This window comes from Hetaerina americana, unplaced genomic scaffold, assembly GCF_022747635.1.
Source record: "Hetaerina americana unplaced genomic scaffold, ioHetAmer1.1.p SCAF_12, whole genome shotgun sequence".
In the NCBI taxonomy this organism is placed as follows: domain Eukaryota; kingdom Metazoa; phylum Arthropoda; class Insecta; order Odonata; family Calopterygidae; genus Hetaerina; species Hetaerina americana.
In genome coordinates, this window is record NW_027286292.1 from 22,439,647 (window position 1) to 22,464,855 (window position 25,209).

Here is a 25,209-nt window from a genome sequence, read left to right on the forward strand (position 1 = left end):
ATTTATTTACAATTAAATATGTTTTTCTTTCAAGCGGGATAAACATTTTTACTTAATAAATATTATTTGTTATTTACATTAGGTCGACTATGGCGTCACGCGTAAATTTAACCACATGAAGGGTGGAAAAACGATCACCGATATCCTGTTGCGGATCTGGTTGGCGGGCCTGTAGTGGTACAAGGAAAAACATGGTGCCAGTGCTAGTTCGTGACGGAGTTGTCGTCCTCATTCGAGTAATACAAATTAATTGGCGTTTGTCGCGATAGTTTAAGTGCATCGCAAACAACATAAGTTACCTTTTGAAAATCCGTTTTGCATACTGGTGCAAGGAAATATTGAAATTGTGACATATTCAATAGTAAACTATTTGGTGCAAAGTTTCATACAATGTGAAAACAACTTTCATTGTAAAGGTCTTTATATTTTCTGCATTGGAAATACGACAAAATGGCAGACAGTGTGCCTTTAACACTAAGGGATATACATTTTACGCCTCCCCCGGAAGCTCTTGTCTTTAGACCCGACAATGAAGACTTTAAGGATCCCTTGGCATACATTAACCGTATTCGGCCTGTTGCAGCTAAATATGGAATTTGCAAGATTATACCGCCAGATGTAAGATATTTTTCTATGCATTATTTTTCTTACTAAATACCTTACGCTTATTTTGTAGAGGTTTTAATTGTGAAATGTTCACTCCTAAGCCGATACGTGCAGTTGGTATCTTTCAAAATGGCTGCTTGTTTCATAGCATTATTCGCTACCTAGGGATCTAGATTGTTTTGGTGTGTGACTCCTACTTTGCAGTTTGAAATTGATAAATTGTAAAAGGACATATTGTGGCAACATTTTTTGTTGACTTTTCCAAGGTTTTTTGGGCAGTGTTTTGTTTGCATCATGGCGTCAGCGAACATGTAAATAATGTGACTGGGTATAATAAATAAATCATGATTAAATACTGATGGGGCCCAATATATATTACATTTGCCATTTGCGCTATTTGTGATTACCTATAGTTCCGTTGATCTAGTTAGTAAAAGTGTTCATTATTGTCAGTAGTTCGCTATTTAAACATTAGTTACTATATGCTTTATTCATCATAGGTGTATATTCGGTCCGCGTGTAATTTTATTTCAAGATTGAACCTTGGAGTTTCCTTTTCAAAAACTTCCAATGGAAGTAATTATTTGGCTAGGGGCAATGAAATTGATGCCTTTCAGTCATACTGAATAATAAATGAAAATATTTCCGTTTACTTGTGATTCTATTATTTATGAAATATAAAATGGATGTAAGTTATTTCCTGCGGTTAACCATTTCTGTATTTTTAAACAATATTCTTTTTACCATAGCATGTCTAATGTAATATATCAGGAATATATAACTTAAAGGGTTAGGGGGTGTAGATATATCTGTTGGTGATGCAGTTTTTAAAAATTGTATTCGTCAACCTTCTCTTTATAACTTTAAAATCTTAAGCATGGAAATCTCAGCATTTTCTCCGTTGAGGAGATTACATGTTTCCTGGTTATTATGTTTATGGTATTAATTGTCAACTTATGCAAGAATATGTAATTCGTCAAAATTCTTCTTATTTCGTCTTGCACCTGGTGGTATCTTTCGAAATAATGCGCGAGTTGATTAAAATATGATGCTAGTGGTCAGCCTTTATAGATTTCAGAAATTTACAACGGGTATGAGGTTCAATTTGCTGTTATACTGGCGTTTGACTATGAAGACGCCATTTTATTGCATTATGTTGGTTGCTTATTTCATAACTAATGAGTCTGCGTCATTTCTCTGTGGAGGAACTTTCTTGATTGCTGACATATACTAATTTTATCTTTCCCTATTCATTCACCCTCCCGTAATTGTTTGTGATGTTTTAAGCGTGGGGTTACTTTAGTTGCAGTTTATCAAGGTTAATTCTTTCGTTACACAACACGCTGATGATGTTTTAATAACATTTCTCAAGTTACCTAGCACCCTTAGAGCAAATGTATTTTTTCAAGAATCAAATTATGCTGGATGCTGTAGTGTGAAATTTGAATAATGTAATGGACTTTGAAGTTAATTGTTAGTATGGAGCTAGAATTTTGAAGTTCCATGCCCACTCTTCCCTCCCCAGGTGAGGTTTTCATCTATATTTCACACTGGCCTTCAGATTGATAGTTTCGTTAAATAATATGTTATCAAGGATTTTAGAAAATTTTATAAATATTAACCTACAGGCTTGGAGCCATATGTTAAGGCTAAGAAGTAGTCTACAGCATGTCCCTACTCTTACTTCACTTGCAAGAATTTTGTGAATTTTCATCATTATCTCCTAATGGCATTCCTATTTCATTACAGGCTGAAGATTCCATGTTTTTAGTCATTAATAAAAAGGTTTTATTTATCCATAGGCAAATATTCTCAATAGATAGTGAAATGCTTTCAGTTTTTATTATAAAGTTTGGAATGGTTAGCTCTGATTGCACCTCTCCTCAACAGTTTTTTGCTCAAAATTGAAAACTTGTGGCTCTTTTGTTTACACCTTTGACCAAGACCTTTATACCCACTACCTCAAATAACGTAATTGTGCATTCAATATAGGAATTTTAAGTAACTGACCTCAGCAACATCTGGGTCCCCCCTGGAGACCCCTCTTTGTGGTAGTCACCACTCAAAATTGAAATTTTCATTTTTTCCCCAGCTGTATTATTTCTTAACACTACTTAGTCCACATTGCTGCACTTAACCTATCAGTCATTCTGCCGTGAATTTAATTGATAACCATTGTGGTGCCTATGACATTGAGAAATACTGGCCAGTGATGGCATTTATTTTTAACGTGAGAGATAAAACCCCAGCCCATTCATTTCAAATATACCAAGAAATGGCAGTCAAACCATTGTGGTAAAATATTAATTTCTTGCTTTAGCATGAAGAATGGCTGTATGAAATCGTTACCATATACCATTACAACAATCACAAAGTTTGTAATTAATTTGCATATGTAGAATGTTATGTATTTTTTAACCTAGGATTGTTAAGTTTGGAGAGCTGCTGCATATGAATTCTTGGATTATAACACATGGTGATGAGCCTAGCTCATGATTGTGGATCATGACACATATTTATATTATACATAAGACACTTTGTTAAAAGTGTGTGCGAGATCTGTTAATGCACTGAGGCTTTATTGATAGAAGACTCTGAGAAAGTTGATGGGCTTAACATGCTTTGGTGAATATGGCATTTTTGTTCCTCTATTTCATTGTTTTTCAATGTTTCAGGACTGGCAACCTCCATTTGCGGTAAATGCAGATAAACTAACTTTCAGTCCAAGGATTCAGAAGCTTAATGAGCTGGAGGTAATTATAAAATAGCTTAATTGATAACTATTATCACTAACCCTTGCATAGAAACTGAAAACTCTCTAAACCAATATTCAATTTGAGTGCTATGGTGGTGGTGTAGAAGAAATGGTTAAACTTAATTAATGGTGTAAAATGGCAAAACAAAAATTTGCACCTTTTCATAGAGTCAGTAGTAAGTGAGCCATATTTGGAGATAGTGGTAGGAAGTTTAAAAAAGAATATATTTACATATTTGAAAAGTAATATGAACCCATTGGCCACCAACTTTTTATTGCACCCTAAAAGATATTGATATTAAGATTTTGTTTTATTTCAGAATTTAGTAGTGTTACTAAGTTCATATGCAAAACAGCCTGTAAACCTACTGTAGTACTTAGTTGTTGAATTAGATCCTTTTGCTGTATTTTACCATACTTCTAATATTGTTATTTGTTTAGGCCAATACAAGAATAAAGTTAATGTTCTTTGATAAAATCGTCAAGTTTTGGTACCTCCAAGGAATAGCGATTAAGCTACCCACAGTTGAACAGAAAATACTTGATTTATTTACCCTGCACAAGATAGTGAACCGGGAAGGTAAGAGTATATGAAATGGAGGTATGGGGTGGAATCATTGAAAAACTTCTCAATATATTTTCGAGATTCCTGTTCCTGTAATTTAATTTACAACATTTTGCTCTTAGGTGGCTTTGAGGCAGTATGTTCCAAAAATAAATGGGTTATGGTGTCCCGTGAGATGGAAATAAATGATGCTGAAGGAAAATCACCTTTGATCAAAATGCACTATGAGAAATTACTTTATCCATATGATGTATTTGAAAAAAACAAAGTTGTTTCTGAGGTAAGTAGCTCATGAGGATGGATAAATAAGGGCACTTTGTGAGCAGTTTATTGTATCTTACAGGTTATCATTTGGACTGCTTAATTTATTATTTGGTTAGTTTTTTTGAAAATTCATGAGGATTGTTGTTACAGAGTGAAAATCCTGAGGCTGCCTCAATTAAACAGGATGACGATGATGACCAGAAGCCTGAGAGTAGTGATCTCCGAATTGCTGCTAGAAGTGATGATGGTGATGAAGGGCCTTCCCATAAGAGGCAGGATTCTGGAGATGCTGACCAAGAGTCTGCTTTTATCCTCTCTGATCCAGATCAGAATAATGGCAAAGGGAAGAAAACACGTGAGGCTTCTGAAGACAAAGAATACAAGCCTACTGGAACCAAAAAACCTAATATGCCATCCAGAATTCAACCAACTCGAAGTTCTAAGCGCCTTTCAGTAAGATTTTTTGTTTCTCTTGATTCTGTGAATTGCATGAAACATCGTCTAATTCTGTGATTCTTCATTCAGCAATGTTTCTTTTCTTCTCACATGCTAAGTGCATTTTTGCTTATAAATTCAATTATACTTTTTAGGATCCTGTTTCTAAAACACATCCAAAAAGCAAAGAACTAAAAAGGTTGGAGTTTTTTGGACCAGGGCCAAAAATGGCAGGCTTTGCCAAATCTAAAGCAGAAACTAAAGGGAAAACAAGGGGGAAGAAAGTAAAATACGTTGACCCTGTAAGTCCTCGCCTCTATATTGTTTTCCTTTGCAAATATCATCATCATGACAATTTTGAATATTGATTAATAGAAAATTAATTTGATAAAATTGATAGAAAAGTAAATTTAATTCTATGTGATGCAGGGTAGTATTGAACCTAGAACTAGTTAAATAAGTATGTTAATGGCCACAGCTAGGTATTCATGAGATAATTTTTATAAATAGTGTAATATAAATTTATTAAAATGAGCAATTAATTTTTTAGTTGGCCAAGTATGTTTGTGTGAACTGCAATAGGGGGGATAAGGAAGCATTCCTGCTATTGTGTGATGGTTGTGATGATAGCTATCACACATTCTGTTTAATACCATCCCTGAGTGCTGTTCCTAAAGGTAACCTTGGACAAATGTGAAGTAAGTGTTTTCTTGAACCTTTTGCAATGTACTAATTTTCGTTTTATTTGAAGGTGATTGGAGATGCCCTAAATGTGTAGCTGTTGTGGTAGATAAACCAACTGAACCCTATGGATTTGCTCAATCCAAACGTGTATTTACACTGCAAGAATTTGGAGCTATGGCAGATGAGTTCAAGTGTAATTATTTCCACATACCAGTTCATGTAAGTACCAATACATGTTTTCCATATTCATTAGTTGGATCCTTCCATGTTAAATTAGAGTAAATATGGTAAATCATCTGGAAAACATGTCCTTTAAATAGACCTATTTTTTACTACGAAGACTTGTTTTTTAAGTAAATGCTTTCAGGTGGAAAAAAACACCTTTTTTATATCTTACATGAAAAATATTTTTCATCCCTGCTGGTGGCTGAAGTAGATTGATACTGCAGTATGTTCCATTAATGCATGTTTTCATATTATTTCTTATACAGGCATTTTACAATCACCTTACTGTTTTAATGCTGCAGTAAACATGCACTGAATATTTTTTTAGCATATTGAATTCCATTCTCTTTGCCTAAACTTATTTATTGACTGTGTAATGTTGCCAGCATGAGGGAAATTAGCTGCTAACTTGAGATTTGTAACCAATTGAATACTAATGGTGAATGGCTACTGCACGCAATACGCACTAAAATATATTTGGGTTGGTACAAATTGTAATTGGAATGCCAGAAATGCCAAAGTTACATCTGCCAGAATGGTTGCATAGCCGGTGTAACTAAAGATCTACATTAATTGTGGTAGCATAAGATGAAAAAATGTGACATTTTTTTCATCTAATGTTTCACCCACTCTTTCTGGCTTTTTATTCCAAGAAATTTCCTTTACAACGTTCTCTCATCAGAGCTTTTATAAAACTTTGGCATTTGGTTTCCTCTCTGTCCAACTTACTTCCTCCACTCTTGGCCACTTTCACATCTCAAAAAGCCTCCAGTCTATGCTCCATGTAGAAGTCTTAACTATTGTTGTATTCACAACTTTAGTTAGTCCATCATCAATTCTTTTATTTTTGCTACTTCCTCCTTCCAAAATGCAATTCTTCTCCTAATTTCTCCCCTATGATGCTCCTCCTCCTCTTACACACTGCCTAAATATATGAACTACTGCGACAACAAGTTCATTCTTTTCTCCTTTAATGTTCAACTTTGTGTTCCTACTTTGCAATATTCTCATTATTCTTGTTTTATAATGGTTAATTTCTCATTTCATACCTTTTGTATTTCTTCTGCAAAGCACGCAACAGTTACTGCAATCCCTTAGTACTTGGCCTCACTAGCAAATCAAACTGACTAATTTTCCTTGCCACTCACTTTTATTCCCTTCTCACGCCCTTCCCATGCTTTATTTAACATTTCCTAGAAAAAACTGATAAGTACTGGTGATAACAGACAAATCTGTCTCCGTTGCCTGTTGATCACTCACCATCCTGAAGTAGTAGTAGTAGTTTTGAGGGGAGGCAACCGACAGCTAAGGCCATTTGCGCCATAGGGGATGGATAGGAAAGGATGAAGGGTGGAGAGAAACCCGGCGTCGGCATTAGCCTACTCTTTACGAAAGGCGCCAAGGGGTCCGCAGTTTAACGTCCCATCCGACGGACGGCGTACTCACTCAAAGTGCCCTCCACAAAGCACCTCAAGTAGGGATCGAGATACCTCTGAAAAATATTCAACACCGCCGGGATTTGAACCCGCGCCCTCATGGTGGGAAGCCAGTACGTTAGCCCCCGCACCATCTCGATCCCCCCCATCCTGAATCCCCTTAAGCTAGCCTTACTTATACTATTTGATAAATGCATAAGTTTTGAATAATTCACGTAGCCATTTAAAGTAGCAGCATTCTGACAAGTTTTTTTTGACAGTGTTTTGGGATTTGAAAGATTCCCGAGTCTGGATTTTTCAATAAATTGGTATAGCAATTAACATCCTATTCTTAAAAAGTGGTGGTACAAAATGCAGACAAAGAACATAGGCAGTTGCTTTTAGAATTGTGGCTATTTTTGTGAATTATTATTCCCTCCTGTAATAACCTAGTGTGTGCTGCCACTGCTGAAAAATGCGTACAGAGAATTGAGAATGGTTTTTGGAGAAGTGTATGCTCTAATCTCCTTGACCTTCTCTGTTTGCACGCAGAACATACAGAGGCATTAAAATTATGTTATCATGGTATTATACCCTTTTTAAATATTGATAATGGCTTCACTTATTTCTATAATAGCTTAGATAACAATAGTTATCATTTCCTTCATTATTGTTGCAAAATATTCAAATACTTTATTCATTAAATAATATTTCATTATCAAGAATCAATGCTCACTAAAATTACATGTTCATCCAATTTTAATGCACTCAATCATGCTTTTTTCATAGTACATTTGCTATCATTGTTGGGAATGTTGATGTTATTTAGCTGTAATATATAACTTTCCGTTGATCTTCTCTTTCTTTCACTCTTGGTTGGATATTATTGAAAGCAGTTTACAATCATGGTTGGAGAAACTGCTTTCACTAAAGGAGGGAAATGTTGAGTAAGCAAAGAGAAATATTTCACAAAAGATATGCTGTAGTTCAAAATTGTGTCTACAGTTGTAATCAATTTTGTAGCATCAGGAATCCTGGCTAGAATTTCCTATGTGGAGAGACTAAACCCATATCATGTCTTCATACAGCGAAATAACTTCTGTTTTGGTCATCATTAGTTAGAAATTACTTCTTCTCAGTCCGTTGATGCTGATGATCAACCTTGGTCATGCAGTGTTAGTACTGGTAGCTTTTTATGCCATTCACTCAATTTGATGTCAGAGGGTCAGCTTTTGGTTGATCCAAGGTACTTAATTGCACATTCTTTCTGTAAGTCTTAGTTTCATATCTGCATTTTCTGGTTTGTCGGAATGCCATTGGCAGGATCATCTCGGTTTTTTGTTGGCTAGTTTTGAATAATATTCATCCGCTTTATTTTTTGGCCATCAGTAGCTTTCCTTAATCCCTATCCGTACTTTTCAAATGACTGACTTAATCTCATGTGAGCCACTTCCATATCATATGCTGAGGTACTTGCAGTGGTATCTTGAATCCTCTTTTACTGGTCTACTGCCTTCCAGTTTGCACTCCTAAGATTATTTTTACCTCCAGTTATCATCTACAAACATTAGGAGTTGTGGATCCCGTGTTAGGTAAACGAGGTGGAATTTCATTGCATTTTTCTTTTATAATTCCATACTGCTTGCTATATGAATCTGCCTCTTCTTCTATATTTGTAAACAGAATGAATCATGGCTTTTATAAAATAAATGTACTGGTTCTCAAGCAAAAGTTGTTCACTTCTAGTAAGGTATTTGGAAAATACTGGATCATAACCTTCAAAACATAGCCTACCTTCTAGGCTGGCCCTGTTGCTTCATTTCAGAGCAAGTTGATAGCTATGCTCATCTCTAATTTGCTTGATTCTGATATGTCCTTTACCATCATACCTGGTGGTTTCTATCTTGTCACTGGGTGATAAGGGAATAATATATTAATTGCATTTTATACTTTTATCTGGGTTGCTGGTCTTCGCGTTGATGAGGCCCTAGACTTGTTCATTGCTATAAAATAACCTATGAACCACATGCCTAAGTTCATTTCATTACTGGGTTTCCTTTTTTGTAAAAATTATTTATTTACCACTGATGAAGGAGGCAAAGTCTTGTGGTGGAGGGCAAAGGTTTTGAATTTAGCAAAAAAGTTTTGAAATTATCCAGTGTGTGAATGGAAAAAATGCAAAGTGCACTGAAATCAGTAGAAACTATGATTCATAACTTTTGTCGCTGTTCACGGTTTATAGAGCCAATGAAAGATTACTTCTGCGCTTATACTAATCTTTTATGTTGGTGGATGCTCGTAACCTTCACATTCTGGAATCTCCTATGCTCAGTAGTGCACTATATCATGAATGAATCACTCTCACTCCTCTTGTGCATTGTTTAATATATTTGTTTAAATTGTTCTGAATTGCTCCACTCATGGAGTATGGCAATCCTTAAATACAGGAAAAACCTGAAAAGTTCTTTCTCATTTTTGTGTGGACACCCTGATTTCAGCACGTGATATCATCTGCCTTGGACACTGTGGCTGTGGTCAGGGTTATTAGGAAATTTGACTACTATTTTATTAACTACCATTCAAGCTTTCTTTTGCACTTTTTGATACATCCTCTCGTGTGCTTAAGGAATGCCATAGGTGTATGTGATTCATTCTGGATTTCTTTTCCAATATCTTAGTTTGATGGTTTTTCCTTTACTTGTGGCACTTCCTAGTGCTGATACTCAGCAAGCATTTCACAGGCTAGAGTGGTTCTGACAAGGGGAATGCTTACCTTTTAAGTGAAAAAAATGGTAAATAGTTTATGATAGGCATATTGCAGCATTCCCTATAAATAGATAGCCAGATTATAAACAGATGCCAGTATTTTTAATGTCACAGAAGAATGGAAGAAATCACATTCGTTGTTTGGAATGCTGGAGTTATTTCTGACATCTATTGCTTAACACCAAGCAAATCATCCTTTTCTTCCACAAATGTTCTACTTTTCAGCCATCTTATAATTCCAATAATACAGAAAACTTTTTAAGACTTCCATCAAACTCCATTTGATTTCCAGAAAATTGTATAGAACAGTTAATCGCCTGATTCATTTACTCACTCTGCTCATCATTAGCACACTCAGAATATTGCTTGGATGGTCCTCTATGGTGAAGTGATTTTGTAAATTCATTGCTTAGTTCATTAAAAATGAAATAGTTCCAAAATTGTTCATTACTGATTGCAACAACATGTTATGTAACTGTATCTAGGGGAATGAAGAATACAAAGTATTATTTTTCTAAGTATTCTTCATTCTTTATGATAAATTTGGACATATGCAAGTCTGATGCCATCAAGTTTTAAACTGAATCAATTTTAGTCAATTCATTTCTAATGGAAAATGAATTTACCTGTGTAAATATTTTGGCTGAAGGCTAATTTTGTTAATCCCCAAAATAAATTTTTTTATGATGTGAGCAAAGCTCTATAATATGTTAATTTCCTTGTGAAAGTCTGATATATATATATATAAAAGAAGTGATCAGCTAAGTGCTTGTCCATTGCAAGGAATTGGTGTCATGTGAATGCATTTTATATGAACGCAATGATCTTTTAGGAACTTAACACCTAAGTAAATGTGTTCAGATGTGATTTTTATTCACTGTGGAAATGATGAATGAATTAATTGGAAATGGTTCTTTAATTTTTAGCATGTGGAGACCCATGTTGTGGAGAGAGAATTTTGGAAGTTGGTGTCATCAATTGACCATGATGTCACGGTTCTCTATGGAGCAGACTTACACACAATGGATTTGGGTTCTGGATTTCCTACAGTAAACCATGAATCACTCATTGCTCATGAAAAGGTAATTAAGAAAAATGGTGTATTATTGACTAAATTCAAGCAAAACATCCATTTCATGTTATTGTTTTGATTTCAGGAATATGTCCTATCTGGGTGGAATCTCAACAACATGCCCATATTGCAAAGATCTGTGTTGAGTCACATAAATGCTAATATTTCTGGAATGAAGGTACCCTGGATGTATGTAGGAATGTGCTTCTCAACCTTTTGTTGGCATAATGAAGACCATTGGAGTTACTCAATTAATTATTTGCACTGGTAACTATTGTCTGTTATTTTTGTTTATTTTTACCTCTTTAGTTACTGTAATTAATTTATTTAAAATCAGCTTAGTTGTTGGTGACTTATTCTTTTTAGCCCCTCTAGCCACATTTTATAGCATTTCTTGAATGTTTTGTTGAAACTTCTTTCAGCTATATTTATTCAATATCAATGGGGAAGATGTCATTTGAATGAGTGTCATGCTTTGTTTCATGAACTTGTGTACTATATAGCCGTTCTTGCTATTATATTCTGTGTGGTTAATATTTGATGCCATGGTACACTTGGATAAGTAATCACTTTTGTTTAAGGAAATGGTTCTGTTCCTGAGAAGTACCTGTCCTTGAATTGTTGGACCCCTCCCTCATTTAGTAATACATGTATGTACAGGGTGCTGCAGAAAAATCTAGACGAATTGAGCAATTTTTCCAAATTTTTTTTATCACAAAAATGAAAATGTTTACAAAACATTTTGTTCTAAGTTGTTTGTATGGTCATAAATAATGAATGTATTTAATGTATCCCCCACTATACTGAATGGCAGCCTCCATTTTTAGTCTTTAAGTGTTCGCAGGCACGTTTTAATGCATATTTAATGCGGTCCATATTGGTGAATGTTTCATATGTGCTCTCTGTGACAGTTGGATATCTGGACTTGTTAATGACCCATTCGACCACACTCCACGCATACTAGTCCAATTGATTTTAATCTGGACTTTGGGGAGGCCCAAATTCTTCAGACCAAAATATGTCAATATTGTTGGGCAACCAATTTGCACCATCCTGCTGGAAAATATACAGCCTTCGGGATAGCACAGTTTCCATCAACAGCTTTACTACATTAGTCAGAACCCACAAACTTTTTTGTTGATATTTTCTCCTTTGTTGAAGAAATGTGGTAGTAGGACATCAACCCCACTGGACACAACTGCTAGAACATAAACATACAACAGAAATTTCATTCTGGAAACTGGGACATTTTCAGGTTTGTGAGCAGCCAGCAGTTGTTTCTAAGATTGGTTTTATCATCCTCAGGAAAAATTTCATTAGAAAAAATTGATTCATCCAGTAGCATTGTTTTTAGGGATCCAAAAAGCAGGTTGCTATGTCCAACTCTCTTTGCCTTGGCAGCTTTGGAGAAAGCACATGTCTTATTTTAAAGCTTTCAGATTTATAGCTGAGGTCCTCCTCAATTATTCGATGCCTAAGCTTTTCTCTCACTGATCACAATTTTCAGGTCAATTGCCCTGTATCCTCAAAAATGAACTACCAAGTTCATTTGATAATGTTGGGCATCCTAACAATGGTCTTCTTCGATTAAGTTATCCTCGCTGGTGTTGCAAAACTGGTGTCTGATTTTTCCTACTCATTATACTTGGCGGCAACATTATATACCATCAATCTCAGTTACCCATAAACCTGAATAATTTCTGTTGCTTAGCAATCAGCGTGTACACTTTCAATAAAATAGACCCAATGAAGACCCAATTGTCCAAGTAGGCGATCATCTGCACATGAAATTTTTGGAAGATTTCGTATGCTACCGCCCTTGCCCATCGCTACATAACGGCCGGCGCTAGGGCATGCCCCATGGGTAGCCCAGTCCACTGAAAATATTCGTAGTTAACCAATATGCTGGAAAAGTGCCGGTGCATGGGTTGGATGGGAATCTGCCAGAACGCATCTGTGAGGTCCAATTTAATAAGGAAGGAGCCTGCCGGGATAGTTTCAAGTGCCTTGGCAGCATCCTTGAGCGTGAACATAGGTTTGTTATAAAATTTCGTCCAATCTGACTGATCTTGAATGATTCTAATACCCCCTGATGTCTTAGGTATCGCAATCAGGGGAAAAGCACAGGAAGGCCTGGCCATCGCCAGCACCTGTCTCTGGACCAATGTGTCCACCTATTGTAAAATATCGGGAGTGACCCAAGTGGGTTTAAAGATACATGGAGCATCCGTTGATTTGGCAAGATTGGCTCCTTCTGTAACAAGGGCACACATGGACGCATTCTAATAAGGGTGCGGGAGGACTGTTGGGAACACCATTGACCCAGAACGGCCTTGTACGTTCTTAATCATTTTTGAATAATGAGTGTATCTTTCTATTTTTAATGTAAATTCTTAAGCATTGCGTAACTGATTCTATCACTTCCAATCCTATGCTGTAGCCTCAAAGCACACAGTGTGAAGTAAATCTTAAGACTTCATTGTGTTAGTTAGAATCTACATATAACAGAAGACTTTCCTTTCAAATATCTACATCAATACCCTGCGAGCCACCAAAAGGGTGTGTGGCAGGGGGTGCAGCACCAGGAGGAAAGGGTAAGGGATGAGGGGGTTAGGGTTTTTCAAGTGGATTGGGAAAGGTGGGGGGAACCTGCAAAAAACCGGGTCCAGATAAGCAGTAGTATACTGCACAGTGGAAGCTTTAAATAACGAGAAGTAGTTGTGGATAAAATTTCTCAATATGGCAAATTTGCATCATTACAATTGGTGACTCAATTGCCGTATTTCCTGGTCCAGAAGACAGATCTTGATTTTTCAGGTTAGAATTAATGAAAAATACTTCGATTAGACAGAAAAGGATAAAATATTTTGATGTGAACACTTGTTACAAAGAAAATTGAATTCCTGCATTAAAAAATCAGAAGCTACATGTATCCTTAAATTTGTTTATTGCAGAATCTCAGAAAGTTGACATCACCTTTAAACTGCCTTGTTTCCGTGTTCTGAAGCATAATTTATGATTTCAATTTTGAATACAATAATGTATGACAATCTTATCTTTCAAGATTCCATGAGGTTATTTTCATTTTAACTTTTATGCTACCCTTAGTTTCTATTATTATTTTGGTGTCAAAATTTGTATTCAAAGCAACCATTTTATATGCCTTTACAAACACACTCATACTATGTTAGGTTGAATGCCTGTAGACTCCTAGTTTATCAGAATAGATACGTACATATATGTACATTAGCAGAGCAGTGACATTCCTGTTAGACCAGGGTGTAGTAAGCTTCGTGGAAGCGCCATATGATAGATGAAACTAAATATGCTGCATTGTATAAATTAGAGATTTAATTACAAAGTGTTTTTAACTAAATATGAATATTCTTGTTTCTTGCTACTGTTTCAAAATAGTAATATGATAGAAAATTGTAATCAAGGCTAACATTTTCAATGCCTGAATCAGGAAAACTACTTGATAGTATGCATTTTTCTTGTGAATTGGTTTGTGTTTTTATGATGAATGTATACTCGTGTACTCCTGCCCTGAAGATGCTGGCTGATTTTAGAGAACATTTTGGAAGAAGAGAGTCTAATGGGCTAAGAAATGCGTTGTGCTTTTTAAATGATTCCTATGACTTATAAGGATATTATAGCCTCAATATAATCAGTGTGTGTATTTTATATTGTAGATATCAGGATATCAAAAGGAACTATTCAAAATAATTTAGTATACATTTTCATCAATGATAAATGCTTATGTATGTTAATGTTATCACATTTACAAATTATTAATTTAAAGAGTATTCTCTCCATCCATTTAAATTTCTATTTATATGCCTTCCAGGATTTATTGTCACTGCTCATGCTCGTATAACATTGTGTTTGAGTGCAATTTTGATTTTTCATTTTCCCAGGGGTGAACCCAAAACATGGTATGGAGTTCCAGGGGAATATGCGGAAGCATTTGAAGCAACAATGAAAGAAGCAGCTCCAGAGCTATTCGACTCTCAGCCAGACCTCCTTCATCAGCTGGTGACCATCATGAATCCAAATGTTTTTATTTTGAAAGGTAAATATAATTCTTGAGAATTTTATACTAGTTGTAATTACTGTAGAACCTACGTATTTAGACTTTTCTAGGGACCTTAGGAAAAAGTATAAATTCCAGGATAATGCAAACTGTGTGAAAAGGAGAATTTTAACTTAATTACTTTCACATCCTAAATAACTGAGTAAAGGTAGTATTGGGAACCCTTGGAACCATTCTGGTGGTCATATAATGTCTGAGGCCACCAGGTGTGTAGGGGTTAGGATATTTGAGCACTGCAAGGTTTTTTTAGTTTAATAGTGAGTGTAGGTCATATAGTGGATCTCTAAAGTCCTCTTGGCCTAATAATTTAGCTTTAGATGAAGTAAGGATCAGCGCTTGAGATTCATACAGTTGTTCATTTATTATGAATCAAATAGCACCAAACAGAAAATCTATAAGGGATTCTTAAATAAAAGGTAAACAATTCCTGTTAAATGTTCAAATGACAGTAATGCCTAGAAAACCTGTCTATGAGTAGTAAATTGCCGAAGTTTAAAATGCAAGTCAAAGAATATCATCGCCTTATTCAAACACGGGCAGATATAATTATTGGAACAGAAAGTTGGTTTTCCACTAAAATCGCCAACAAGGAAATTTTCCCAAAATCCTTTTCCCTTTACAGATATGATAGAGTAAATAGAATCAGGGTAGATGTTTATTGCAGATAAGAATGCTTGTGTCAGCAGGGCTGAGGTAATACCAGGTAGCTTTTTGCAAAGCATTTGGTGTTCATTCAAAAGTCCTGAATCGAAAAGAAACTATGTATGCACATTTAACAGGCAGCCAGGTGACAAAGATGATTCAGTACTAGAACTACATGAGCAAATCAAAAGTTTCTCATGCCAAAACAATGATCACAGCCTTATAATCAGAGGTAATGACAAATCCCATCTACTAATTGGAGTACTTATAGTACTAAAATGGGGGTAAAGACAAAGATACCTGTGAGTTGCTATTACAATTCTTTTGTTGAATATCATGCATCAACTTGTTTCTTCACTTACCAGGGGCGATGATATTCTTGATTTGTTAGCTAAGAACATGCCTTGTAAAGATTTAACTATAGACACTATTGAAGGAATTAATAGTCATAGAGCAGTACATGATAAGTTTTCCCTGATTAGAGTCTGATATTAGAAGCCTAAAAGAAAAATTCTTTTTTTTTTAAGGGAACTATAATGTCTTTAAATACATGTTACAGAGGCAATTGGTCAACTTTAAGTTAGATAGTAAACACTGAAATACTGAAGATGCATGGAATCAATTTCTTGGTATCACATGCTCAGCAGTCAATAGGTTCATTCCAAGTAAATTTATAAAAGATCTCACGGAACCTAGACAGTAGAACATGTATGTCAGAAAATCATTACAATGTCAAAGGCCAAGTGGAAAAATATGAGGAATGTTATCTCTAGCAACAAAGGAAATGAGATCACTGACCACTTAAGATATCTAGGGTGAAGGCCAAGAAGGATTTTCAAAAAGTGTTAGGTGAATTCAAAAGAAAAAGTTAAGTGGAAAATTTCAAAGGAATACGACCAAAAGTATTTAGCTTGTACGCCAGAGAGATTCAGGGAATTGTTTACAGTTAATTAATTGGAAAATGATAGAGGTAAAAGAGTAACCAGCTGTTTAGAAGAGACCAACTTATTTAATTTCTTTATTCAAAATGTTATTGCTAATGTCTCAATGAAGATATCTTATAACTTACCAAATTGTACCGTACTGTCTGTATGTATGTACAGATGTGCTGCATCTTTACACGTCCAAGATAACTGTAAAGGCCTGGGCATGCACTATCTATACAAATTGATGATAACTACGAAGTTCTGGGTGTGCGTTATTGATGGGAAAATACGGTATTAGAGGAGCTAAATTAGAAATAATCCATGGAGCATAGGTTAGAATACGGATCTTGCATTAATTGAAAGATTGTCTCTTAAGCGATGATTTTGAAAATGTATTATTAGCCCCATCATGCTAGGGTCAGGGAGATGATGCAAATAAAATTGGGGGATAAATTGTAGAATGGATGGATTTAAGATGTCATTTTTCACAGGAACGATAAGGGATCAGAATAACGCTGTCCGACCATGCTAGGAAGGAAAGTGTTTTTGCTGATGAGTAGTAGGGTTTGTAATCACCCCCAACACACATCCTAGCGGTGGCAAGCAGGGTATAATTAGATAATAAATAGAATAATAGAAAACTCACATAAACTGTTACAGGACAGGATTGTTATTTATCACTTAAACTTTATCCTCTTTCCATTGTCAAGTAGGATAAAATTTACCTTCCTGGGTAATTTAGGACAACTTAACACATGAGAGTCGAACTTACCTCGCCGGTTGACCAGTACAAACTGTTGTCGATCTTCAAAATTTTGGTATGAAAATAAAATTATATTTGATGCAGTATAGTTTTGATGTGATGTATCAAGTTTCAATATGCTTTATTATTCAGGAACCCATTACTGTTATAACTGTTGTATCAAGGCGGTGCAGATGATCCCAGTTGTCAGTTACCAGTTCCTGTGTTTTTCTCGCTTCATCATGTTTGGGTCAGAAGTCATTTTCATTCCTCATAATTTCAACTTATGTGAGAAATGAAGCATCTCCCACTGGTGTTCTTTCAATGTACAAATTACAGAGCTAACTGCTTGTTGTGCAGCTTGAGATTGCAAGATTTAGTAGTTCCAATTTCCGTCACTATGGTATTTGTATGAGTGCTAGCCTACCATGTTTGTAATTATTCCCTAGAAACATTCGCATAACTGCTCCCTTTCATCTTTTTAAGTGTATATGTATGAAATGAAGGAAAAAAGTTTTTTAATAAACACAGATGTACACGAGTAACTGTTTTAGAATGTGAAATTTCATACTATGGCACAAAGTGATGCTAATAATGGGAAAACTAAAGATGAAATCATGTAAATACAGGGTTCCACACAAGCGGGAATATTAGGAAATAGTATGGGACCTGATAGATTTGTCGTAAATAGTAGGTAAATGAACTCTGATAATGCAAATACGTTAACTGTAATTTATTTTATGTAACTGTAGTCTTGTTGACTTAATATTACTGTACTATCCTAGATTGGGTGAAGACTTCACTCCTGAGAATTGCTGCTTTGATACAGTGTTTTGGTCCGTGAATATATGATCAAGGTTTAGTGATCCCAGAATTTTTCTTGTGTATGATTATAATTACTCAAATTATGTTCCTGAAATTATGCCGAACACTTGATCTGAAATAGTTGTTTGTGGTATCATTCAATTGAAACAAAACACAGTCATCAACTGTGAATGTTTTGGTGTGAATGATTTGAAATATATGTGTACCAGACCTCACCTTATCTTGTAACTCAAGTGTTATAAGGAAAACCCCATTTTGATTGATAAGTAACTTGTATTAAAGTACTGATTATTTTGAAGGTGGGCTCCTATGGGTACATAATTGTAGAACAAGAATAGAAAAGTTATCTTTTCAATTTCAAATACTTCATTTGCTATAGAAGGAAATTTATTTACATGAAAAAAATTAACTTAGAGATTTCTGCTTAAATGGAAGAATGAGCCATTAGGTCTCAATTTTGTCAAAATAAAGACCTGTATGTATGAATCTGCTAATGAACACTATTTAATGTCCTCAGAACATTTTTGACCTGCGACCAATGTTTGAATGGCATCTTTGTCTTTGCGAATGTTGGAGTTTTTTGTCGATGCAATAAGTAACAAATATTAACCGGAGTAGTAATTAAAATTAACCTTTTTGTCAAAATTGGAGGAACGTCTCTGGAGTGTACTGGTGCATCCATATTTCGCCCATAGTTAGTTATCGATGCAGAAACACATCAGGATTGCAAGGGAAAAGCACCAAGCCAGCCTCAAATTGACCACACGGTTATATTTATTCTCAACTAAGACTACATGCAGCATTTATCTTCCTCAAGATTTTTTCTCACCCAGTTTTTAATACAAAATTGAAAACTTTGTACCATGTGATATGCCTGTGACCTCAACTATATTCTGATCATTGATTCATCAATCACTGAAATCCATAACATGGATTTTGTTAATCAATTTGGAAGAAGTTGCTTCCCTTGGGATTTGGGGATGTACAGACATATTTATGCTTATTTACCCAATTGTAAACAGTCACAAACACTAAAGCAGGTGTGCAGTGAACTTCATCCAACTTGACTTTGATCTCTTTTGGTGTTGAGCCTTTTAATTAGAAGTGTTTAATGGTCACACAAAGCTCATTCTTCTAAATAATTTAAAGTTTGTAGATTCAGTTGACTTTGAAAAATTAATTATCCAATGGATATAGCTGAAACTTAAACAGCAGTCTAGTGAGATATGAGGCTTAGCGAAAGCAAACCTTTTGCAATACTATCACACCATCTCATGGATTTTATAATGATGTATTATAATCTGAAAGAATGAAGATACTAGCATGAAATTTAAACCATTATTAGAAATAAGAATTGAGTTTTCCATTTCTGTTCCCTCTTTATGATATCCTACACAAGAAATGTATAAAACATTTTTGAACTTTTTTTTTCCTTTTTTGTATATGTTCATAATCATATAAACGCTGCTGCTGCCAGCTTTTTTCTGAAAGAAGGTAAATGCTTAATCTGTTCCATCCTAAAGGAAAAGAAACTTTTAAGGAAACAATGCAGCAAATGTTTAGAGAATATGCTTTCATGAATGTTCCCTCATTTTTCCTTGCAGTGGCATTAAGGTCTTAATGGGCATTTTTTTCCTGTATGCTTTCATTTATTATTAAATCCTATCCTTATCCTTGTTTATAATTTCTATCCTCAAATGTGAGCATTTTGAGATTTAAACTTACCTTGCCATGCAAAGGTGTGCTTTCACATGAAATAAAATGGAATGGATGTAGCTGTAAATGAAGACAAATTCTTTTGGAGTCATAGTAATTCTAGCCCCCCCTTTTCTGTTTGTTCATGTTTTTGACTTAGATGTTAAATATATGACTAAAGTTTATGCATTGTTGAATATAATCCGAGAATATTAATCTGTAATTTACCCCAAATTTTTTTAATGAACTTTGGTCTCTATTGCATCTCTGTTTGGATTCCAGTCCCCTTTGATGTCTTTTTGAAGTTATTTATTTTAAAAAGTTTTTGTAATCTGGTTAATCACTCTTGAGGCCAACACTGATTGGTTGAATACTGTATTTCTCTTTGTGTTATCCACAACACAAGCAGCTAATTGTCTTGACTCCCACAAAGTTTCATACAAGTTGTGATCAAAAAAAGACAGGACTGTTGTTATAACTTGTTTATTTTGACGGATACAGCTTAATCAAACTTGCCACCCTCAAAGTACATGCCTTGGCCTTTGCCAACGTTTCTTTCAGTTCTCGAACCCTGCCTGGTAAGCCACCTTGGGTATGCTCTTCAGGTCCACCTACAATTAGTTTAAATGTCCGCAATAGAGTTGAATCGGTGCCCTTTCAAGGTTGAATTTAACTTTGGAAACAAAAAGAAAGTCTGGAGCCACGTCCAGAGAGTAGGGTGGCTGCGGAATCACGGAAGTTCCATGATGCCGCAGCCACCCTACTCTCCAGTTAACCTTTAAGTAGAAATCTTTGTTGACTGTTTGACCTTGAGGGATGTATTTGTAATGAATTGGCCCTTGCCAATCAAAGGAACACAACAGCATGACCTTCACATTGGACTGGGACATGCAAGCTTACTTCGGTCACAGATAATGAGGACCTTTCCACTGAGAAGAATGGGCCTTTGTCTCTACATCATAACTGTTAACCTAGGTTTAGTCAACGGTTACAATGGCTCATAGAAACGCTGGGTCAGCATTGGCTTGATCCAGGATTTCCTGACCAATGTCCACATGTTTTGTCTCTGTTCATCAGTCATCACCTGCAGGACGAATTTTGATGCGACGGCTATCATGCCCAAAATATCTGTCAAAATAGTCTGACAGGAACCAAAACTAATGTTCACTTCCACGGCTATCTCCCTAACAGTTAAATGGTGATTTGCCCACTCCAAATCATTCACCAGTTTGGCATGATTGGGGTCTGTCAAAGTGGATAACTGCCCCGTTTGCAAATCTTCATTTGTCGAGGTTGTGCCCGATTTAAAATGACTCTAACAGTCAAAACCCTGGCTTTGACTCGTAGTTTCATTAGCAAAGGCTTGCTGAATCATTCCATATGTCTCCGTAGCACTTCCTATAGCTCCGTCATTGCTGCCGTTGCGCGCGGCGATGAGCAAGTTAAGACTCACACCGCTGCCGCTGCGTAAAGGCTCGACGTAAACAAACGCAACACCTCGTTTTAGTCATCAGATGTGTCGCTAGATGGCGCACTGTGTCTCGTTTCGATCTGTTTAACGATTAGCGCATAATAAAATCAGTCCCCTCTTTTTTTGATCACACCTTGTATCTTATCTTGCGTGGGAGTTAAAGGAAGTCAATGTTATGACTACTGGAATGATCTAATCCCTTTGAAATAGTGTAAGCATGTGGCATAAAATAAAGTTTATACTGTAATTATTGAAATAAGTTTTTGTTGCCTATTATGATTTTACTTGGTACTTTTTTCCTTTTTGAAAATTTTAGGCATTCCAGTTTTTAGGACTGATCAACATGCTGGAGAATTTGTGATTACTTTTCCCCGAGCCTATCATGCAGGCTTCAACCAGGGTTATAACTTTGCAGAAGCTGTTAATTTTGCCCCTGCTGATTGGGTAAGTAGCAAAATTCTGTGAATACTATTATGTTATGTATCTCTTGGGATTAGAAAAATTGATTTGTTGAATAAAAGTTTCACTGTAATCAGGTGGGCTAAAACCTGAAAATAAAATTGCAGTATCCTGGAGAAATTAAATTTATTGCCTAGTTATGTCCGAATTATTTTCAATTTATTTTAAAAAGTTATATTAACTTCCTTCAAATATTTGTATTAATTTCCTTCGAAATTCAGTAAAAAATTATATGATGTTCCTGGCCGAATTTTTCTTAATAAGACAATGTTGAGCCCTGCACAGTTCTTGGGTTTTTCACTGCATTTGTTGACTTGGATAAACAACAGTTTCACCAGCATTCCAGCGGGCATCTTCAAGTTAAAAGAGACCTTTGACCAGAAGGTGCCGGCTGGATTGCTGGTGTAACAGTTTTTTATCCATGGCATCTAATATAGTGAAGCTGTTGTCAATTAAAAGCAACAAACAATGAAAACCTGATAAACATACTGAGCTCTTAGAATCCATACCCTGGAAACCTTTGATTCATCAAAACCAGTGTTGGAAGTAGATCAGTAAGTTATTCAGTGATGTGTTGCCTATCTAAATGTGTGTCCAAAAATTGTGAGTTCTTGCTTAGAAGGCCCCCATTAAGGAAACCATTGTCACCCCTCTTTTCAAATCCTCGGTGAATGCTGCAAATTTGCTGATAATTGTTAGACCCAGAAAATTGAGGCATTCTCTGGAAAAGTTAGCCTAATTTCTAATTCTGTCCCTGCCTCTGTCTTGTTTTCTGATAGCTCAGCTGTGCTCAATAAATTGTATTCTAGAAAGTGAATCTTAGGAAATTCTTGATACTCATAAAAAATTGTTTTTGATTTAATTCTATGGCTTATACTAAAATTAAACTTGTAATTTTTTGCTAAGTATTTTATTGTTTCAACTTCATAAAATTAAAGAAAATGAACCATGTCTATTGGTATCACTAGCACAATCCCAGTCTTAATTAACATTTCCTTTGGAAAAAAAATTCTAGACAAAAGGGTTAAATTTAAAAAGTGAATTTAAAAAAAGCATTTATTTTAATGACAACAGTCTCGCTGCAAATTAAATCATAATAACCAATAAAGAAGAGTTTTTTTATACTGTATGGGTTTTGTTTCCTGCAGCCTTCTTCATTTTATCATCTTGTTTAGTTAGAAATTAAACCTGGCTACCCATGGAACAAATTCTGCATGAAAATGTTGCAATCAGTATTCCATTTTTAGCAACTTTTGTGAAAGATACAAAAGGTGGTACAGTGGTAGCTCACAAGATGAGCATAATTCATTCCTGAACCTCTCCCACTTGAAACACACTTTAACCATTACAATTTTCCTTTATAAATAATGTCAAATATAATAACCTGGCTCCATGTCAAAAATATGAAATTATGTGCTAGATTTATTCGAAGAAAATTATGTATGCATTGTTTAGGGTTGAAAATAATTTTCATGTTTTCTTCTATCACGGAATAAGATATCCTGGAATGTTAATTTGCTTTGTAAAGAACAAAAAGAATTGAAAATATTTGTTTCATATCTATAATTGCATGTTCCTTTTTTTTACTAGAAAACTGTTGAGAGATTTGTTTTTTGCTGACACATAAAATTTTGTGAAATGCGACTCTGCATTATCATTGAATAAATTTCTAGCGTACATAGCCACTGCCTTAAAAGGTAATTATTTGTGTGTATGACAAAATGCAACAGTTTCTCATGCTTCGCATGACTTCCACATCACCTTACCTTGCTCTTCTGTACTTTATACTTCTTGAAGGCTCGTGGAGTTTCTGAATGGCGAACAAGTAGGGGTTTAAATTTCAAATCATCACTAGTATTGGCAGAAAATAGCAGGGTGAGACAGCCTTTCATTGGCTTCGGGTGGGACAATGTATTCTTTGCTGTTACATGTATATAGGTTCACTCTGACATAATCTTCCGAAAGAGCCCCATCTCATCACGACTGAACACCTGTTATGGGAGGTTTACTTATTTACCACTCATGTTTCCCTGGCTAGCCAATCAACTGATTTAATTGTTGAACTCCATTACAAAATCTTGTAGAAGATACTCATTTGTAGAGTTCTGTTTAAAGAAAAGGCAACACATGCAAGGCTAGGTATTGATGACTTCCAAGCATCAGATTACTGGATAGACTGCTTCAAATTTGTTATGATATTGGCTAATATACCAAAGTGGTTAATCTGAAAGAGTATATCCTGAAATAGTTTTTCAACAAAAGAAAATCACTGTGCACAATCATGATCTGCTCTTGGAGATATTTTTAATGTGGATGTGACAGGTTATTTTATGGAAAGTCCAGTTCAAATGGGAACCTTGCCATTGGGGCAAATATGCCAAGGTTCATCTCACTGTATTTGTCTGTTATATTCAAATGATAGTCATCCACCTTGTTTTAAAAGCGTTAAAACCTTGCATATAATTTATGCAGCGAACAGAAAAGCTTGGGTGAAATTAAGTATTTTTGAAGAACAAATGGCACAAAGGCTGGAGGTCAGCGTCAAACAACTGTTTTATTGTTGTATCAGTGCACTGCACATGCAGTATATTTGTTAGACAATATATTAAAGTTAAAAGCAGCAACTTCTACAGTGTATATTCCTTAATGAACTTCTTGATCCATTTTTTACCCAGCATTTAAGTAACATGTTATGTATTTTCTTTTCAGCTTGAAATGGGGAGATTGTGCATTTCCCACTATGCCAAGTGCCGCAGGTTTTGTGTGTTCTCGCATGATGAAGTAGTGAGCCGAATGGCATTTAGGGCCGAGACTTTGGATCTGGCAATGGCTTTGGCTACTTACATGGATGTCAAAGTAATGATAACCGAGGAGAAGAAATTAAGAAAAGCTATGTTGGAATATGTAAGAACCAATTCAGTTAAATATATATGTGATTTTTAGTGAATATTAACAGTTCATGTGCACACCAATTTTAATTTTGGTATTTTTTTAACATAATAAGAGCTGTCCATGTAATGAGTTTGTAATTTTCCACAGACTTTAATTTCACAGAATTGTTTCTCACTAATTTGTGGCATCATCAGGTCCATCACCTGATGATGCAGCAAGATGGTGAAAGGAGTTATCCTGTTCAATAAAAGTCTGTGGAAAGTTACAAACTCATTTAATATGGGCATCAAACACTTCCAATAAGTGAAGCCTGAAAGTAAAAAGTATGTGCTAAGAGGTAACCACATTTGTAAACTAATCATTTACGTGGGTTTGGAGGCACCTGAAGGAATAGATGCTACCAAGGAATGCCATAATGCCCATTCTACATGAATTAATCATTCTGTATATTTATCATCCCTATGTCATAATCATAGCTTTATGCTGTGAGCCAAGTTGACATAATTATATAGAATTAATTCATAGAATATTATTTGTTCAAAGAAACCGCATACTTTAAATTAGTGTGTACCTCTGTTGTAAATCAGCGAAAAACAGTTGCAAAAAAGTGCAACAGGAATTTTGTACTATTTCAGCTCAGCATACATTTTGTAGTGATGATACTTATTAAATTTGGT

General features: G+C 35.4%; 1 protein-coding gene across 2 annotated transcripts in view; it reads left to right on the plus strand.

Annotated features, from left to right (window-relative positions):
• Positions 1 to 191: 191 nt before the first annotated feature.
• Positions 192 to 25,209, plus strand: part of Kdm5 (Lysine demethylase 5) — a 63,874-nt gene continuing 38,856 nt past the window's right edge. For both annotated transcript variants that reach the window (XM_071582777.1, XM_071582778.1), the window contains exons 1-13: positions 192 to 618; positions 3,282 to 3,359; positions 3,803 to 3,941; positions 4,049 to 4,206; positions 4,341 to 4,643; positions 4,781 to 4,927; positions 5,176 to 5,302; positions 5,377 to 5,528; positions 10,642 to 10,797; positions 10,873 to 11,054; positions 14,705 to 14,859; positions 21,498 to 21,625; positions 24,350 to 24,544. In XM_071582777.1, the coding sequence (XP_071438878.1) occupies positions 451 to 618; positions 3,282 to 3,359; positions 3,803 to 3,941; positions 4,049 to 4,206; positions 4,341 to 4,643; positions 4,781 to 4,927; positions 5,176 to 5,302; positions 5,377 to 5,528; positions 10,642 to 10,797; positions 10,873 to 11,054; positions 14,705 to 14,859; positions 21,498 to 21,625; positions 24,350 to 24,544 (2,088 nt within the window). In that variant the 5' untranslated portion in view covers positions 192 to 450. The remainder of the gene's footprint in view (positions 619 to 3,281; positions 3,360 to 3,802; positions 3,942 to 4,048; positions 4,207 to 4,340; positions 4,644 to 4,780; positions 4,928 to 5,175; positions 5,303 to 5,376; positions 5,529 to 10,641; positions 10,798 to 10,872; positions 11,055 to 14,704; positions 14,860 to 21,497; positions 21,626 to 24,349; positions 24,545 to 25,209) is intronic.